Source organism: Cyprinodon tularosa, unplaced genomic scaffold (assembly GCF_016077235.1).
Source record: "Cyprinodon tularosa strain WSP-4 unplaced genomic scaffold, ASM1607723v1 ctg276, whole genome shotgun sequence".
Lineage (NCBI taxonomy): Eukaryota > Metazoa > Chordata > Actinopteri > Cyprinodontiformes > Cyprinodontidae > Cyprinodon > Cyprinodon tularosa.
Window position 1 is genome coordinate 358,164 of NW_024038981.1, and position 20,324 is coordinate 378,487.

The following is a 20,324-nucleotide window of genomic DNA, read 5'->3' on the forward strand; positions in this document are numbered from 1 at the left end:
CACGCTGAAGAGACTATGTCTCTTAGCTGGCCTGGGAGCGCCTAGGGCTTCCCCCAACAGAGCTGGAGGAGGTGTCAGCGGAGAGGGAAGTCTGGGAGTCTCTGCTTAGTCTGCTGCCCACGCGACCCAGTTCCGGATAAACTGGGAGACGACGAGTACAAGTATGAGTATTGAAAAATTAGTTGTGCTCTTCCAACCTCAAAGAAAAACACTTGACTTCGAAGCGAAGCTGCTTCTCGTTGTCTTGGTGCCATCCATTTTATGATGTCGTCGCCGCAGACTACCTCTGAAGGCCAAAGTCCAAGATAACTGAAATCCAACAAAAATATATGAAGATGTCAAACTGTGTGGATTAGCTGCTAAAAGAGCAACTTCCCCTCAACTTTCAGCCTTAAATATCCCGCTCTGCCTGACATCAGCCTTCCCTGATCAGAGAAAGTCTGGGTTCATTTACAGTACAGTGCTGGCACGGTAGGTGCTTCCTGAAGGGGCTTCTTATGTAGTTATTCTTCAGGACAGGGAGTGGCTAATGCTCAGACACCAGGAGTTAAGGGGATTAGCAGGAATGGCCTCACAAATTCCAAATAACTGATTTTGCATGATATTGCCTTGCTGGAAGGTAAACCTCCACAATCCCAGACTGAATTCCTTTTTTAGCTTCTAACAGGTTTTCTTAAGGGTTTTTCTTGCATTTAGTTCCATTTTCCCGTAAACTTTGACCAGTTTTTCTCTACCCGCTAAAGAAAATCTTCCCAAACAGAACAATGATGTGAGGACAGTGTTGTTTCCCAGGTGTCTGCTGTTTTCCTTACACCAGCGGTCCCCAACCACCGGGCCGCGGACCGGCAGCGGTCCTTGGGTGATTTGGTACTGGGCCGCACAGAACAAAGTATCAACGATCAGAGTCTGAGTGATGTTTTATATTGAAAAATATAAAAAATTGCGGTATTCTCTCCCAATTACATCAGTCGGTGCATCTGTGCCTCTTGACACAGGTTAATTCAGTTCAAGACTCATCCCATCTATAACATCCTATCTTTGTGAAGCGGGATTTTCTGCGGTTACAGCGACCAAAACAAAGCTACGGAGAAGACTGGACATCAGGAGCACACTTCGTCTGTCATTTTCTCTGATTAAGCCTAGATGGGACCGGCTTGTTGTTTTATTTTTATGCTGTTTGTATTTGATTTTATGCCAGTCGTATTGGACCAAATCTGTATTGGATTATTCAACACATACTGGTTCTTTAAACACAGCTTGTGGGTTGTGGTCACGTTCAGTGGGTTCAACGCTTTGTACCACATGTCTGATACAAAAACCCAGACTGATCTAAAGGGCAATGAGTATAAAAAAAACTCAAATTCGTATGAAGTTGTTTTTATTCTCTGGGTTCTCTGTTAACAATATGATCAGTAAAACTGTACAAATACGCAAGTTATAATATGCTAAAAACTAAGGAAAAAGACATAATCTTAATGTAAATAAATAAAAAAAATATTTTTAAGAAACCAGATTTCCATTCTTATCCAGACTTAGTAATTAATCAAAATTCTTAAAATAGTTTTAGCCGACTTGTTAATTTAACGGAAGGAAATTAATTCATTCCAGTTCCTGTTTTGTTGAAGCAAAAAATATCTAAGAAATATGACTGCCACTGTTTATTAATGAAAAAAATAAATTTCTTTAAAAAGATTTGCACAAAAACATCACGTCTTTGAGTTCAAAACTTCTGTTTTGAAAAACTTTAGTTTTTTAGTTTAAGACTTCTCAAATGATCCCATTTTCAATGAAAGCTTATATTTGATTTTGTTGTTTTATTTAATAGAAATACATTTTAGAAACCTGTTTTTCACTTGGAGGTGATTCAGTTGTAATAACTAAAAGCTATAAATAAAGAAATAAAAAAAACAAACATATATGACTTATAAATATAAAGTTACATTTGGATCCGGTTTTGAAACTGAATTAAAAACTTGTCCTTTGTTGTATACAACAACGTTGTTTGTTGTATTTATTTATTTTTTTGCAGGATCAGGGTTTTACAGGGGGTTGCCCATTAGAGTTGGGTAATTTCCTGATGTCCAAACTTATTACAGACATCTTGTGACTCAGTGTGTCAAACTTTTTAAAGCTCTTTGTTCTTCCTGCAGTTTCCTTCACCTTTCGTGATGCCAACAGTAGAAACACTATCCTGGGTTGGAAAGGAACTCCAGACTGCTGTGCTAATCCAGACAGTGTTGAGCTTTACTGATATTGTTGTGGAATTAAAATGCACATGTGATGATAGAAGTCAAAACCTGACCACAGCCCTCCAAAAAAAATAAAAATAAATAAGCTATTATAAAACTCAGCACATAAGGTGTGTATTCCCATTCCCATGGACATTTGAATTGCGAAAGCTTCCTGGAGAGGTGGCGAAACGTCTTCAAATCTTGGAAACCAAGTCCAGTGGATTTTTTTGTTTTGAACTTTTACGAAATGACTATGACCTGGATGGCTGAGAATCTTCATCAGCATATAAGGTGTGTATATTTGCATGTCATACAGAATACATGTGAAGAAATGATGCATTGCTGTTAAGCTGTGGGAGATGGGCTGTGCCTATACGTTCATTCAAGTCATATATCTTCTAAGTGCCGGATAGGATCATTGGAAACTCCCTATGCTAGATGAACGAAAGGATAGGAACCATCCTGCATCCTTTTCCTATGCGGACAGCACTTATCAGGGCAGATACACTTCAACTTCGGCTGAAGTTTCCTTACTAATTTGCCCAAGCCTGATTTAGCACACTAGTCTCAACTGGACTTCCTCTTAAAATGAATCAAACAAATTCATGTGACAGCCGAGGGAAAGTTTCACTTTTTTATGATGCACTGTAATAAATACTAATGAATTTTAATGCATAATTAGCAATGCATAAATAATGTAAATAAATATATATTTTTATATTCAATATAGAGAAACTAATCTAATACATTTTAGATAATTCATCTCAGTGTATCTGGAGATTCATCTCCTAGTATGTGTTGTAGTACATAAATATGTATTCTATTATTACATTTTTAATTAAATACTTTTTGGACTGTCTTATGATTTCCTGTGAACATACAACCAAATAGCTATATGTTAGGACAACAGTTTAGAGTGTGATTGGAACTCAAGTAATGGTCAAATTATTCTCACATATGGAATAAATGTATAACTTTCATTAAAAATATAAGAATTTATACACTAAAATAATTCAGCTTCAGGTTAAACACACATCAACAACTCTAAACCAAGACAGTGGATTTTAACTTAAGTGAAGAAAATGACAACTGACAATCCATCCATCCATCCATCCATCCATCCATCCATCCATCCATCCATCCATCCATCCATCCATCCATCCATCCATCCATCCATCCATCCATCCATCCATCCATCCATCCATCCATCCATCCATCCATCCATAAGCCTATCTCTGGCAGTCACTGGGCCAGAGGTGGGGTACACACTGGACATGTTCGCCAGTCTATTGCAGACAACTAAAAATGGTCATAGCCATTACCATTAGATTATGCATTCACTGTTAAGCATGTATTTTATGTATGAGAACCTATCTTGATGGATTTTTTATAAGGTCATATTAACTCTTAAAACCAATTTAGAGAAATTAAAATGTGTTCAAACCATTCACAAAGCCAATTTAAGAGGTACATATAAAACATATATCTTGGTAAGAAATTTTTAAGAATTACTTTCCTAATCAGAAATCCTGCACCGTTTAGATAACTGATAGTGATTAGTGTTATGTCATTATTCCAATAGAAAGGGAAATATTTTTATGGCAGTGGAGCTACAGAGAGGGCTCAAGCTTACAGTTTGGAAGAATATTGGGTCAATCAGTGTTTAATATGCCAGCCATGTAAATATTTATTTCATGGCTATACGTCACACACCTCACTAAGCTGAAGCTGCATTTTGGACTGAAACAGTAAACTTGAAACTTGTTCCCCCATTTCTTTTAGTAATTTCATCAAACATTGTAATATATAACTTTATGTCTTCATACTTTAATTGTCATATCCACCCATCCATTTATGATGAAAGTCTTGTGTGTGTCACTAGTGCTCCACAAGGCGCAAATACACCAAAGAGAAAATTAGAGATTAATCTATCTTAGACCATGAATGGGAACCTTAAGTATTAGAGAGAACATTGGGAGAGTATGACGTCAAAAGCTCATATTGTAATGACTTACAACATAGGGACCCAGTATTTAGACAAGACGGACAGTGGGATAACTTCAAGGTGTTTATTTAAAAACAGGATGCATCTAAGACAGGAATGTCTATAGGAGAGAAACACAGGTTAGTAACCACAATAATCTGACGGAGGATAATTATGAACAAATGAACAAAGTCAAAAGGCAGATCTAGGTGCAGTACACGGAAAAATCCAACAGGATTCCGAAGACAGGTCAGACAAACAGATCAGAAAGGGGCAGGCAGACTCAAAAGTCAGAATACAGAAACAGGTCAGGATCATACCAAGCCCCCTGGGTGTCAGGGTAAAAAAACAAAAAAAGCCGGTGGAAATCCATGGGCACGGATTGAGAAACTGTGCTCTCGGTTTATTATTCTGTGCCTGCGGATTGAGAAACTGTGCTCTCGGTTTATTGAGAGCACAGATTAATAAACTGAGAGCACAGTTTCTCAATCTGCACACACGGATTGGAAAACTGTGTGTTCAGTTAATCAATCTGTGCCCACGGATTTCCACCAGCTTTTTTTTTTCTTTCTTTTTTTTTACCCTGACACCCAGGGGGCTCCGTAGGATCAAGCAAACAGTACACTATAGTAACACTCGAAAACTCTCTAAACCAAAGGCTCAAGAGTAATCTGGCACTGATGGCTGGGCTTAAATAGAAGCAGGAGCAGGTGGATCAGATGATCAATGATAAGAGACAGGGCAGACCTAGACAGGTGAATGAAATGAGCAATCAAACCAGCCATCAGCACCAAATTCATGAAATATATAATAACTGACTTATATCTTATTTCATGTACCCTCATATTGACTGATTAGAGCCTGGTCAACTTAGACTCAATGTTTTTATCGCTCTATAACTTTGTATCTTTTCAACTGTGTAGACCTTTCACACTTCTGTCAAGCAGCATAGCACCTATTGCACCACTGAGCTGAATTCAGACACATCCATGTGTGAAAATGGATAAACCCTACATCTGGTAGAATAGAAGTGAGAGAATAAATTCAGTTACTGCTGCCACTTCTCTCTGAAGAATTGAGTAATATGTGTGAGCAATATAGGCAAAGCTCAAACTGAAATCTCACCTCTTCATTTTTTCCGATCAACTCTTACAAGTTCACCCTGTTCTTAGAGAGGAGCCATATTCGAAGGAAGCCCCTTTTGTTAGTCTGCTGCAGGAGATATTTTGTGCATGAAAACAGTCAACATTCGTGTTTAAAATGTGTGGGTGAGTGTTTGTGGATGCTTCTATCACAAGACCAACATTCACACTCAGCTGTTAACCTTTATCATTTCAGACGGTCTACTAATCCATGCGTCTCTCTTTCTCTACCGCCTTTCTTTTAAAGGTCATGTCAGATGTACAAAAAGAGAAGAGTTGGTACAACTGTAAGAGGCACTGAAACTGGATTTGAACCAAAGCAGGTGCTTTGGTGTGACACTTTTCAAACAAAGAAAATGAGACAACAAATGCATGGGCAATTCTCCAAAATAATAAACTCCAATGCGGTTTATTTGCTTCCTAACAGTGATCCAGCATTTGCTTGGTGCATCGGCCTGTTCCTCACTTGAAACTGCGTGAAACTGCTGTTAGCTAATACTGCTATGAATGATTAAAAAATGGTTAAAAATAAAGTTCGTAATATCCTGCAGCTGAGTTATGTCATGGAATAAATCTTAATTGGAATATTGGGCTCTGTGGTGTCTAAAGACTTGATTTTGTGTATTTTGTTGTTTTGTGGCTGAGAAATGAAAAACTGAACTGAAACAGTAAAGCTGTAAAAACCAAAATAGAAGCAGAAACGCATTCTCAGTACAGAGCCTTCTGGAAGCCACTCTCCCTGTTTCATCTCATTTTATTAGACTTATATTGCGACGGCAAATCCTGAAGAGTCCTGTTTGGGAAAAGATTTACACAAGAAACGTGAAGCGAGGATCGATTTTATAAATTAACTGATACCTTTTCAAATTAACATTCTAATCATATTGTATCAAAAAACTATACTAGAATATATTTAGTTGATAAGTCATACTTTTAGCATTTTTATACAAACTAAATGACACAGCAACACTTTGGAAGATCACAAAAAAGCTTATTTTTCTTTTAATGTATAAACATGAAACTTAAGGCTCCATTTTGGCTAATTGTTAAAGTTTACTAAGTTTCAAAGAAAGAGTTGTCAGCACAGCTTAAATGTAGAATGCCTCCATTGCCATTACCACCCAACAGACAGTATTTATAAGGCGGCGCTCACTTCCTTGTTTCTGCTGCACAACCTGTCCGGAAATTGAGCTAAACAGTTTGATCTGGGTTTTATTTGAGGATTTCCTGCCAAACTGAGAGTCAGCTGCCTTTTGGATAATGTCAGTCTGTCTGTCATGAGTCATTCAGTGAAAAGCGACCTCTGTCCTGGTAACCTACCATAAGGCCGGTGATGTCAAAAGTACACACATTTGTTACTTAATTTGAAGTATAGATACTGCAGTTTAAATGAACTCTGGTAAAATTTGGAGGATCAACTTGACCTCTTTACTCTTTACCTTTAAAAAAAACAGCCAGATGCCACCATATGAATTGAAAGCTAAATTTTTCGACTATTTTGAAAAATTATTTGAGATAGGGACAAGGATGAGGGAGGTCTTGTTGGTCTCCATCTCAATCTCCCGATACTCTCTCACCTGTGTCCAACCCTTCAAACATTTCAACATCTTTTTCTGAATCCAACATTGTAGCATGGCATAGACAATTCACGTTTGCAGTTTGAAGAACACCTGTTTGCTTCTGATGATTTCCTTTAGCTAACCAATGAGTGTTTGCGTTCTATGACTTATCCAATCACAGTGGTTTTCACTAGATATAGATGGTGCCAGTGATCTGCATTGTATGGCGTGAAATAAATATTTATCAACATTAAGCTGAAGAGAAGAGTAACGAGTAACATTTGTTTTAAAAATGTAAGGAATAGAAAATACAGATACTTGTGTAAAAATGTAATGAGTAGAAGTAAAAAGTAAGAAGAAAAATAAGTAATGGAGTAAAGTATAGATACCTAAAAAGTGTACCTAAGTACATTAACAAAGTATTTGTACTTCGTTACTTGACACCTCTGCATAAGGCCTTACTTTGAACTAGTGTTTTTTAAATGTCTGTAGGTATAATTGGTCCTGATGAGACCTAAATACAAAAAATAGGACAATTTCAAATGTGGATTTCATGTGAAAGAAGCATATATTAAACCTAAGTTGTAATAAAGGGGAGTGGTGGCCTGGTGGTTAGAGAGAGGGATGTTTGTGGTGTTTGAAGCTGCAAAATTACTGGTTTAAAACTGTCACTGAGCAATAACCTTCACCCAAGATGACTCCATGTGTTTTAGTCAGTGTGAAAGCCCACTGCTCTCTGAGAAATGCTTTAAACAGAGGACTAATATCCCCTCTGAGGGAAAAGGTAAAAAGGATATTTCTTCATATTGGCTTATTACTATCAGTAAAACACTAATCGAAAAATATCATTATTGGAAGACGGGGCTGGCAGAGGCTCTGTCCTGGCTCTTTACTGCTATAGGCTGGATGCGTGGTGTTCCTGGGTTTGGCTGCCTGCCTCTCAGCTCTGTGGGGATTCTGGTTTCATTGGTCTTGAGCATGATCCGTGTAAAGCCACCACATTTTTGCATTTTCACACGCTCACACTGTTGCTCTCTAGTTGCCATCAGTATAAACAGTTCTGTTTATATCCTTGTTGCTGATGTTTTTACTATCTGGTCTGTTTGTATATATATTTTGGCTAGTTTCGCAGGTGTTGGACTCTCTTTACATCGTTTCCCTATGATGGCCATAAGAAGATTTAATGTAGCAGCTGGTTGTCGGGTTTCCTAGTTTTTGTCGTTATGTTTTCTTTCTGTCTCTTCTGTCAGTCCTTCCTTTTTTTTTTTTTTTGCAACTCTGTTCTTGTTATTCCTCTCCCCCTCTTTGTTTTTCATTTTTGGGATTAGTATTTAAATAATGCTTTAACATCACTAGACAATATAAAGCAAATATTTGGTTTGGTTTAGCTTTGGCACCAAGCTGTTTCCTATTAAGCTGAACATCTGAAGGAAAAGTATAAAAATAATCAAAAAATATTTAATATTATAAAATACAGTTGCAAATTTGACAATTAATAGGACTATAAAACCTCAAGAGGGAAGATCAAGATGTCAAGTAAAGGAATATGTAAACATAAAGATCAATCTGTGTTCTTTACCTGTTTTTTTGTTTTATACCAACATGGAAGTTAAAAGTGATGCAAAACAAACTTTGCTAGTCTTAACATGGACATCTCTTTCTATTCATGATTCCAGCATCTCAAAAGTAAAACAAAAATATCAGAGGAATGTAGATGTTTCATATCCAATGTCGCCACCTTAAAAATCCCCAGTAGTTTTGTCATTCTATTTTTTACACAGATGATGCTATCATTGGCTGACATCATGGTGTGGGGTCGTTTCAGAGATTGTTGGCGGATGTAGTGAACAAGATAATTGCATTAGCCAAGAAGAATGACTTAATCTACATTTCTAAATTTGATCTCAAACAGACAGCCAGATTCTTTAAAAACATTGAGGCAACTTGGAGCTACAGTAGAGCAATGATTTCAAACACACCAAAGCTGCCTGATTTTAGCCTCTGGAACGACCTTACAAATCCCCAAGAGTTTTACTGTGTTTAAATGCCATCTATGCCCATCCATCCATTTTCTGCCACGCTTAATCCCAGCTGGGGTCCTGAGGAGCGATGGTGCCTATCTCCAGCCACCCAGCTGTATACCCTGGACAGGTCGCCAGTCTATTGCAGGGCAACATAGAGACAAACAGGACAAACAACCATTCACACATACTCACACCTAAGGAGAATTTAGAGGAACCAATTAACCTAACAGTCATGTTTTTGAACTGTGGGAAGAAGCCGGAGTACCTGGAGAGAACCCACACATGCACAGGGAGAACATTCAAACTCCATGCAGAAAGACCATGGGCCAGGAATCGAACTCGAAACCTCCTTGCTGCAAGGCAGCTGTGTTACCCTACGTGCAGCCTGCCATCTATGCAAGAAAATTAAATTACAAACTTTTAATAGAGGTAGTTATAAGTCCAAAATCTTGTACATCTAATATCGTGAGCCAGTTCAGCATTTGTTGTTATTCAGGGCAGAAAACAAAATCCATATATATTATAGCCTACAGATGTATTACACACAGTGCAAATATATATTTTTTCCTATAATTTAGATAATTATGGCTCCCAGAAAGTAAAAAACAAAAATTGAGTGTTTTTAAAATAATGTGAAAATTGTAAAAATGTATAATATGATGCTTATTTAAGTAAAGCAACTGCAAAGGGTTCTTGAGCCTCTAAATTTTATCTGTCACACAAGGGAATAACTAGCAAATGTTGTGGTTTGGTTTGTGGATTGCTCTCACTTTTGATTTTCAGTGGAGCAGTGTTTTGCCAGGGGGCGTGGCTTGTTGCACTGTGGTACTGTGGACTGAGACACCTGCATTCCATCAGCTCATCCACCCTCTGTTTGAAAAGCCTGGTTGTCTCAGCACCATGCTGCCACACCATTCTGTCCTGTTTGGTAGAGCTGCATTAGACTCCTGATTTGTTTTCTTTGACTGGACTATCTTTAATCTGTAGTGCTAACCTGCCACTTCTTGATGTCTCGATAAACTCAATCTAATCAGGTGGACCAGCTCCCTGCCACCACTCTCTGCTCCAAACTTTTTTGCCAATAAACTCTTAAGGCTGCTTTCAGAATCTGTCTCTGCTTTGTGGTCCCCCAGTAATCGTCACAAATCACCAAAAAGTAATTGCTGATGGGTTCTGTTGGAGGTTTTCGCCCTGTCAACAGTGACAAGCATGCTTGGTGTGCAGGATTGGTTGAATTGTCTCTGTAAAGTGCCTTGAGATAACATGTGTTGTGATATTGTAATATATAAATAAACTAAAGGAGTAAAGGAGTGTGCACACAAGGGTAGAGCCCCGGACACTCCTTGACGATTTAGACTAGTATAGGCCTGGCGTACGGAAAATCTGGCAAAAACATTGGCATATGTTGGATAAGTTATGGGTAAGTTTTGTTTAAGGTATGAACAAGCTGAAGTACGCTGGCACATGTCGACATACGGCGAGTACGGAGTCGACAATGTAGATGTGCTATTACAGGAACATAAGTTTCAATTCAAAGGAACCACAATGCCACACTGCATTAATGTACTAATATATGCAAATACTGAACCAACCAAGGATATAGTTAATAGAAATCGGCATAAATAGAAGACGACTGGCTTTTCTGTTCAGCTTTTACTATGTTTACATATTTCAGGACACTGCATTTTGGGTTTTCCTAATTTTCAAGCCATAAACAATAAAAATTATAAGTGATAATTTTTATTTTTTCAAATATTTCCCTCTATGTATAATGAATCTATATAAAATATATGAGTTACACTTTCGAAAAAGATGGACCAGTTGTTTGTGAACGTTTTTGTGGTATTCTAATGTTTTATACATGTACCTTCATTACAATAAAATGATTTAACTTAAAAGACGTTTGCTTTACAGCCTGAAAAAAACTGCTCTTCAAACAATTCTTTCAGACATTTAATGACTGTGATCTGGGACAGGTTTCCCTTTTCATGTTGAGGAAGTTTGACAGCTGTCAGCTGCACTTCATGCGTCTAAAACAAACTTCAGCTAAAACACGGCTATATTTCCTCCTCCCGTTTCAACTCTGCGGTAAGTTAAAGCAACAACCCCTTTCGCTTTTGTACTTTGAGCACAGATCTGCGTGTTCTGCATTTAGAAACCCCAGAAACTGCGATTCCCTCACCTCTGAGCCTAAAGACCACCCCTGTTTATTTTTAGCTTCTGCGTGGGCAAGCCCCTTATACTCATCAGATTTTGAAAGAGAATCTCACTCTTTCTTTCTTCTTTCTCAGGTCTATACCTAAAGGAAATAAAAGGTCCTAATCTATGTCATCAATCTGCTCGCCTAAAAATAAAGGCACGTGTGTCTGTGTGTCTAAACTACAGGGTTCTAATGGCATAAAAGCGAGGCTTAAGAAGGAAGGGGTGATCTTTTAGAGCATTCACTGTGAAATAATTTTATTTGAAAGAATCTATACAGGAACTTCAGGTCTTAAACCTTTTTTAAGGAGATGAGATTATGCATGTTCAAGTAGTTTTAGTCTTAAAAAAGGACAGAAATGTCTAGACAACTAAGAATGGATAAATGTTTCCTAATTTTTTAAAAACAATTTTTGTTTCGTCCCTGCAAGGTCCTGACTTCACCTCCTCACTTCCTCCCTCACAGAGATGAACTTCCTCTTCCAATTCTCTCTCTGCTCTGCTGGTACAAGAGATCATATTTTTTTGTCTTGTTCCCTAAATCTGAATTGTGACTCTTTTAAGCCTGTCTGATTCCTGTGACCTAAATAAGTGGACAATCACAGGAAAGAGGCACAAAGAAAGGCTAAAACGTTGTTTTTCTTTTTGCTGTTTCTTTTTGCCTGTGCTGCAGATTGCTCCAAAAAAGGAAATGGAACATTAAGAATAAAGCAGGAAGTCACACACCTAATATTATCTCTGCAAAGATGTAGAGGAGCTAAAAAAAATACTACATTTAGACAGTTTGAATATAGAAGGTTATTTTTGTTTTTTTTACGATGGAAACAGAAAAGTAAAAAATGTATATATTTACAGATGATTGTGTTGGTGTTATTTCTTTGTAAAGGAAGTGCAAAAAAAGCTTAAAAAAAGATGAACAGTGTGATTATTACGTTGGTATGAACATTTAAAGCACATCTGAGGAGTTCAGCTCTCTGTCCAAAGTGATGTGTTATCAGTCTGCATAGATTCAGCTTCACCTGCTGCTGCTTTCAAATGTGACAATGCTGATACCGTGAAAGGCTGTAAACAATTCCCAGCAAATAATGCCGACCATGTTAAAAGACAAAAAAATATATATATACAAAAATGTATGTTATGTTGTATGCAAGTTTTGAGAATATTCTGGATTTTTGGAATAAGAAGATACAGAGAAGGGAGATTTGGTGAAATAAAAACACCTGCAACCTCTTCCTGACTTATTTTACACCGTTTCTTGTCATTCACATTGTCCAAAATATTTAACTTTTTTTTTTAATTAAAAAATGAGGTGATTTTTAAAGATTTTATTTGTATTCAAATTTAAACAAAGTGTTCTGGGCTTCGTTATTTAGCCTCCTTGTCCTCTTCACCCAGACATAGAAATCAGTGGGATTATTTGCCCTTAGAAGTCACCTGATTAGTAAACAGAGTTAACCTAATTTCACTATAAATCCAAAGTATTATCCAAAGTATTAAATCCAGAGAACACAGCAATTTTGGTTATAAAAAAATATATATCTCTAAGAGCACTGCACATGTCTGTCCATCTAGACTGAATGTTTAGACATGGAGAGTAACGTTCAGGAAAGAAAACAACTATAGAAAATATAAAATCTGCCATAAGAAGATGTAAGAGATTAGATTAGGGTTGAGTTGCACCTCGCAGCAGGACAACAAGCCAAAAAATACAGCCTAAACTCCATAAGGATAGCATAGATCAAAGCATATTTATGGGTTAGAACTGAAGAATCATTGTTCAGACCTAAACTCAACTGGAAATGTGTGGCCAGAGTTGAGTATATTGACAAATACTTATATATGCTATCCAATATGATTCAAGTGATTTAAAAACAAGAGAGAGTCATATGTCATCAAATGAAAACAAAAGAAAAACTACTCCAGACGTCAGAAACAGGAGATCATCTTACAGATATCAGATCGCAAACACAGAGACCGGCAGTTTGTGACCATTAATCTCTCTGATTGGACATACTGAGATAATCTGAGAGAGCCATGCAGTAGTAAGTTTAATTTTAACCAGACTGGACAAAGACCAACTCTCTCTCTCTCTCTTTTCACCTATGGTTCACACTCTATGAGCTGCTGTTGTGCAACATAGACATAATGCATATGAGTGTATCTTATTTTTTTTTAAAATGGGTTTTGAAAATGTATTATTTTTTTAGTCCTTTTCTATTCACATTATATCAATATTAGGTGTTGTTGTTATCAGTATATTATTTGTTTACTTCTTTGCAGCCATTGAAATTCCTGGAGTTTAATGCTGCTGTAGATGAAGTCAGTAGGTATTGTAGGGGAAAAGGTGGTTAAATGTCCTTTTTTTCCCTCGGTGTCAGAGAAGGCTGAAAGCCCCCCCCCCCCCGCCCCCCGCCCCCCCCCCCCCCCCCCACACACACTTTTAATATTCATATAAATATGAATATGGGATATATACATACAGTAGCTTGTGAAAGTATTTGGCCCCATTTTGACCTTTTGCCACATTTCAGGCTTCAAATATAAAGATCTCAAATTTTAAGTTTTTTGTGCAGAATCAACAACAAGTGGGACATATTCATCAAGTGAGACAAATTTTAATGAATATTTTTAAACCTTTTAAATAAATATAAAACCTGAAGAAAGGGGCGTGCAAAAAGTGTCGTCCCCTTTACGTTTCAGTGCAGAACTCTCTGCAGAATTTCAGTGAGGATCTCTGAATGACTCATTGTTTACCTAAATGACTGATGATGATAAATAGAATCCACCTGTTTGTAATCTAGCTTCTGTATAAATGCACCTGCTCTCTTATAGTCTCATAAGTCTGTTTAAAGCTAGGAACAAGGAACGCACCAGGCAGGTCTGAGATACTATTGTGGAGAAGTTTAAAGCTAAATTTGGATACGAAAAGATTTAGCAAGCTTTAAACCTCTCAAGGAGCCCTGTTCAAGCGATAATATTAAAATGGAAGGACTATTAGACCACTGCTAATCTAGTAGGACCTGGTTGTCCCTCTTCTTTCAGCTCCAACAAGGAGGAGACTGATTAGAGATGCAGCCAAGAGGCCCATGATCCCTCTGAATGAACTGCAGAGATCTACAGCTGAGCTGGGAGACTTTATGGAGGAAAGCCATTTTTTAGAGGTAGCCATAAAAAGTATTTTTTAAAGTTTGCCACAATCCACCTGGGAGACACAGCAAACATGTGTAAGAAGGTGCTTTGGTCAGTTGAAACCAAAATCAAACTTTTTTGGAACAATAAAAAAATTGTATATTGTAAAGAAGTAGCCCAGCTCGTCACTCTGAACACACCATCACCACTGTCAGATATGGTGGTAGCACCATCATGGTTTGGGCCTGCTTTTCTATTGCAGGGACAGGAAAGATGGTTCAAACTGATGGGGAGATGGATGGAGCTAAATCCAGGACTATTCTAGAAGAAAACATTTTAGAGGCTGCAAAAGACCTGAGACTGGGATGGAGATTTATCTTCCAATATGACAACGATCCAAAACATAAAGCAAAATCTACAGTGGAATGGTTCTCAAATAAACATATCCTATGTTAGAATGGCCAAGTCAAAATCCAGACCTGAAGGAAATAACTGAAAACTGCTGTACAATTAATTCAATTAGTTAATTTTTAGAGCTCCAATTCACTACACATGTCATCTCAAGGCACTTTACAGTTCAACCAGATCATGCAGTCAAATTGATTCAAAGTTTTCAATCTAAGGAACACCAGTTGACTGCATTGACTCAAATGCAATCCTTCACACTAAGCATGCTTGTAGCGACAGTGGAGAGGAAAAACTCCCTTTTAACAGGAAGAAACCTCCAGTAGAACCAGGCTCAGTGTGAGCGGCCATCTGCTGAGGCCGACTGGGGTTCAAGGAGACAGAAGCAGAGATACAAAAGGCAACTGTAAAAGGCGGCCCCGTCCCAGGAAACAGGAAACTATCAGGTTCCTATCCTGTGGAATCAACAATCAATTTTGGCCTGTGAGGCAGACGCCCTGTCTACTATTAGGATAAGTCCTAAAACTTTCGTTTTTTAAAATGCCTATAGTGGCTCGGGTCATCCTGAGCTATCTCTATAGTTATGCTGCTATAGGTTTAGGCTGCTGGAGGACATAGATACCATCTTTCATTAATCTGCTTAATTTTATCTCTATTCTTTAATTCTTTAATATTTGTTAGCTCAACTTCTAACTTTATGCTCTCTTTGCTTGTTCTCACCATAGGGAGTTCCTGTTTATCTTTGACAACATGTAAAAAGATTCTCCTGCAGTCACTTGATTTCACAGAAATTTTAAGCAGATAAAGCTCCCACTGCTTTTATTTAAAAACACATGTTATGTATAGCGTATAAATACAGAACAGCGAAAACACTTTGCTGCTAAAATATACAGAACAGCTGAACTGGAAGATTTTAAGGAATTAAAAGATGAACTTATGAACTGCTATAATGCAACACAGCCGCATGGAGAACAGCAACTAGACACTAGACACAATGCAATCAATGAACTTTAGGATATTGATGTCATGGAAACATTAAGAACAACATGTAACTGATAAACAATACATTTTTAAGTGCAAACAATTACATTTCTACAGTGTTAATGTGAAGTATGCATCACAGTGATTGGATCAAATGGAGGAACCTTTAGCTCCAACCTTTTGACCCAATCTTGGAATAAAGACGCCACTGTTTGTCTTTCTGAACAAGTTTTTGAAATCTGCACTTGTGACTCAACTTCTCTGTTTTTTTAAAGTAATTATTAAAAGAGAAACTCCAGGCATGTCAGTAAAACGAAAGGACACTGCAGAGGAGAACAAGGGTGACAGGGTGGCAACAATGTCACCGTAAAAACCTTCTAAGTTCCGAACATATACCCGCTGTGAACAAAAGTCTCATTGTTGTTTGAGGTTTTGAGCTGCAGTGTCATATAAGTCATTCACTGGTCCTATAAGGTTCAGCAAGGGGGCGGAATGGCGGGATCCTGATTAAGTCTGAGTGAGCGTCTGTGTGTAAGGATGATGCAGCTCCTTAGTGAGGAATAAATTAAAGAGAGTGACGACAGACACATCTAACGGACCAGGATCTGCGTAAGAACATTAATCATTCTCTAAATGTGTGCAAATTTAAGCTAAAAGGGGAAACAAAATAACCTCTTGACCTGTGAAAACACTAAAGAAATGTGCTACCTTCTCTGTAAAGATGTCATATTTACGATGGGAATCTCTGCTGGAGATTTTATTCTTTTTTTTGTTCTTGAAGCCTTCTAACCTCTTGGAGTGAGAGCTGTGGGGATGAGGGCCACCAGAGAGCCCCCCCCCCCTCTGTCTGCTACTGTACTCTGTGGCTCATTTTTACAGAGGAGCTGTGTTCAAACCGGGGTCTAAGGGCAAAATGGGAAAAAGAAGCGCGCACTTGTGTGTTTTTGAGGCTTGGCTTTATGAGCACATTACTGCACATGGTGTCTCTGATGTGTTTACTCTTATCTTTTGGGGGGTCCTATATTAAGTACAGGAAGTGATTTTTTTACATCCAGAAGCTTTGATCTGCCTCTAATGTCCTACATTAGCCATCTTTTGTCCACCCCCTCCTCCCCTTATTACTGGAGGAAGCCCTCATTGTCCTGCTGTTTCCCCTCATTTCATGTTTTTATGGGGCACAGTTCTAAAGCGTGCCGCTTCAGCATTCTGCACGTGGCACTGAGGCACGTTCACCACTTCACACACTAAGATGTCAAATTCAAACCTGACTAAGAATGCTTTTGTTAAGAGAATTAATAGAACATTAAAGAGTCTCAAAGAGGCCATGTAACTTTAACTTTGTGTGATGTTACAGACTTTGGGTGTATTTTTTAAAGCTTTCACGGGATAAACTAATACAAAGTAGAACATAACTGTGAAGTGAAATGAAAATGATAAATGGCTTGGTAGGCATTGGTTTTCATTCCTCTTTTAATCTGATACCTGCAAATAAAATGCAGAGTAAATAGCCTTTTTAAAGTCACCTAGGTAGTAACTGCACTAGCTGAGTTTAATTTAATCTCAGAATAATATGACTAAAACCAGAATAAACAAAAAAAAATGCAACCTGAACATACCATACTTATTGTGAAGCATATTGTTGGCTGCAACATGCAGAGGGGATTGATAAGTTTGATGGAATAAAGAAAGGAGGTAGATAGAGGAGGATCCTGGATGATAAATGTGAAAGCAGGATGAAGGTTCGCTTTACAACAGGCCAGGTAAGCTAGAAATGCAATCAGAACTACTAGTAGAGGCCTAAAGAGGCCCAACAAAGTACTGACTCTGGGATACTTCATAAATTTTCAGGTTTTCATTGTGTAAAAAATTTGTTCACCATTTTAAACTGAACTTCCACTTTACGATTATGCTCCACTAAGGATCATTCTGTAACATTAAATCCCAATAAAACATATATTGAAGTTTTTTTGGTTGGAACATAAAAAAGGGGAAAAAGGCTATGAGCAGATTAACGGGAAAACTATAGCTTTTAATTAAAGCAATTTATCTTTACAATGGGATTTAATGCTTTATGAGCCGTCTGGCTGTTCACAAGTTTTTCCAACGAGACCAATTAGCCAAAGCAGCGTGTATATCTGTGCTGAGTAAGCTTTTATGTTAACATGGAGAGCTCCCTCTGAAGTGGATTATTCATTGCTCTCTGACTCCTTCCTTCCACTACACGTACATTGTTCTTACTTTAAATTCATACAGTCATTCGTGTCGCTGTCTTCTTCCTGCAGAGGAGGGGTAGGGGCCTGGCGGTTTCTGCTGAGGAAGTTGAGAGCAGGGCGGGAGACCTTCGAGGGAGGGGGTACCGGGGAGGAGGAGGAGGGCAGAGGAGCCACAGTGGCCCTGACCCTGCTACTGGATCCAAGCTGGCGGTTTGGAGGCTGTATTGAGACAACACACGCATTGTGTCCTCTTATGTGTTGAAAACTAAGTCCACAAACCATTTTCTTTCTCTTTTTTTTTACTTTCATAAATATATATTTACTTAACACCCAACTGAGAGTGATAAAAGCATAACTGAATTGAAATTGAATTACATCTGAACTGCAGATTGTGATTGTTCTTCCATTTCTGACAATGAAACCTATGAAAAATCCTAAAACAGCTGTTTCTGATTCCAGCTCATCAGGAGCTACTTTCTCCGTATTTTCCATGTTAAAGACACACAGCATTCAAACCAGGGGGTCATCAGCGTCCCTTTTGAACTTGATTATAAGCTGAGCAGCTAACACAGCTACCACAGACAGGGAACGCCAGGCCTCTCAACTGGAATTGGAGAGAGCTGATCTAAAACAAAGAGTCACGCAGAGATCAGAGCGTGACCCCGATTTGAAATGAGAGCGGCTCATTGAGGAGGAGGAAGTCAGAGGAAACATTGTCAGAGAGGCCTCACCCACCCAGCTAGAACCTGCACCACGACAGCGGCCTTTAAAAAATGACAATCTTAAAGTTGTTCAATGCATCTCTGTTCACCCTTGGTTACTCTGACACCCTTAAATAAAATCCGACGCAGCTAATTGCCTGAAGAAGTTAAATTCCCTTAGCGAGCAGTTCCAAATCTCACAGAACAGTCATAGTCCATCGTTAAAACATGGCAAAACTGCATGCGGACCTAAACAGAACTTTTTGATCCACATAAATACCGGATGGAGCTAAAAGAGGAAGCAGGGAAAGAATACCACAGTGTTTTAGAGTGGCCTAGTCAAAGTATATTACCAAAAAAAGGAGAGACTTTATGAGATTCCTCCATTTATCCGTCCATTATAATCCTATTGAGTAAATAATCTTTTCTTAGAACATGTTTTTATCAAAAAAAACACAGCTGAATCCACCAGATTTCTAACTGAAAAGAAATGGATTAAAAACAGAAAGACGAAATATAAAAATAACTTCATATTAAGACATCAGAGTTTGGCTCCAGAGCTAACAAAAGGGCGCAACACAAGACATCAAAGTCCTGAACATGTATTGAAGCCAACTATTTGCATGTCAGCAGCCTTATCAGGCCCAGTGAGTCACAGGGCCTACAGCTATGACACTCTGGGGTCACAGCCAGCCTCTGCTGATAGAAGGAAATAAAGCGACAGCTTGGGAATATCTTTTACAACACAACATAAAAACTGTCCACCAGAGAGATAATAACATATTTGAAGTCCTTTTCTAAGAAATTTCACTTATAAATCTGGATCAGAAATCTCTTTCCGTAGAAAATATCTTTTTTTTTTTTGCTTTTTTCTATTACCTAAACTTTCCTTTGGTCTGGTAGAGTGATAAATTGGCATTTATGAGTCACTGTCCTAAAATATAAAACAAAAGACTGATTCAGAGTTATCTGCTTTTGATCTTAAAACATGCAGAATTACTCTGAGTCAACAGGACCTTCTATCATAACGCTTGAGGTTTAGATCTAAATGTAATCTGATTTATGATCTTTGCAGCAACATCCCAGAAGTGCAGTTTGTCTGGCTTTTAACTTCTAGCCAATATGTATGTATACGAGTAAGCTTTAATTTTGTCACATTTTTGTTTTCAATCTCTGGGTACTAAATCTAAAAAAAATTTAAGTATATTAACATTTTACTGCATTTGATTTTAGTTTAATCTTTCTTAAAGCTGTCTGTGTTTACTCCATACCGACACCTAGTGGGCCAATAAGGAACTCTGAAAGTAAAGAGGAAGTTACCCAGAGCATGGCCTAAAAGAGGTTAGTAATAAACTGCCTCACCAACAATGTTTCCATTTATCTTATGATTCCCACGAGGTGCAGCGGCTGACCTTTACCCATCTGTTTATCATACCTGTCGGTGCTGACGGCTGACTGCGTTCCTGCTGCTTTCTGCTGCCAGAGGCTGCTCTCTGTGGGTGGCTGTCGACTGCAGCCTGGAAGTAAAGGAGATGTTAAATTTATCATGTGGTTGTTATACTTTGCTGTTAATGTCCATTTCTTGCACATCCATCACATACAGTGTCTTCCACAATTATTGCAATTATGTGTAAAATTTTGACAATCTTAAGCTATATTTCAAGGCATTTTTGCTATATTTCAAAACTTTTTTGCACCATTTTTAAGTTTTGTGTTTCAATTGCTTTCCCCCTATGTTTGGATCATGATCCTGTTT

At 38.0% G+C, this 20,324-nt stretch overlaps 1 protein-coding gene across 1 annotated transcript in view; it reads right to left on the reverse strand.

Annotated features, from left to right (window-relative positions):
- The window catches only part of LOC119786638 (meiosis 1 associated protein), a 158,192-nt gene continuing 137,868 nt past the window's right edge, over window positions 1-20,324 (reverse strand). Inside the window, exons 12-14 of the mRNA XM_038290132.1 lie at window positions 20,004-20,085; window positions 17,893-18,086; window positions 1-309 (exon numbers count right to left, since the gene is read on the reverse strand). Of these exons, the coding sequence (XP_038146060.1) occupies window positions 75-309; window positions 17,893-18,086; window positions 20,004-20,085 (511 nt within the window). The 3' untranslated portion in view covers window positions 1-74. The remainder of the gene's footprint in view (window positions 310-17,892; window positions 18,087-20,003; window positions 20,086-20,324) is intronic.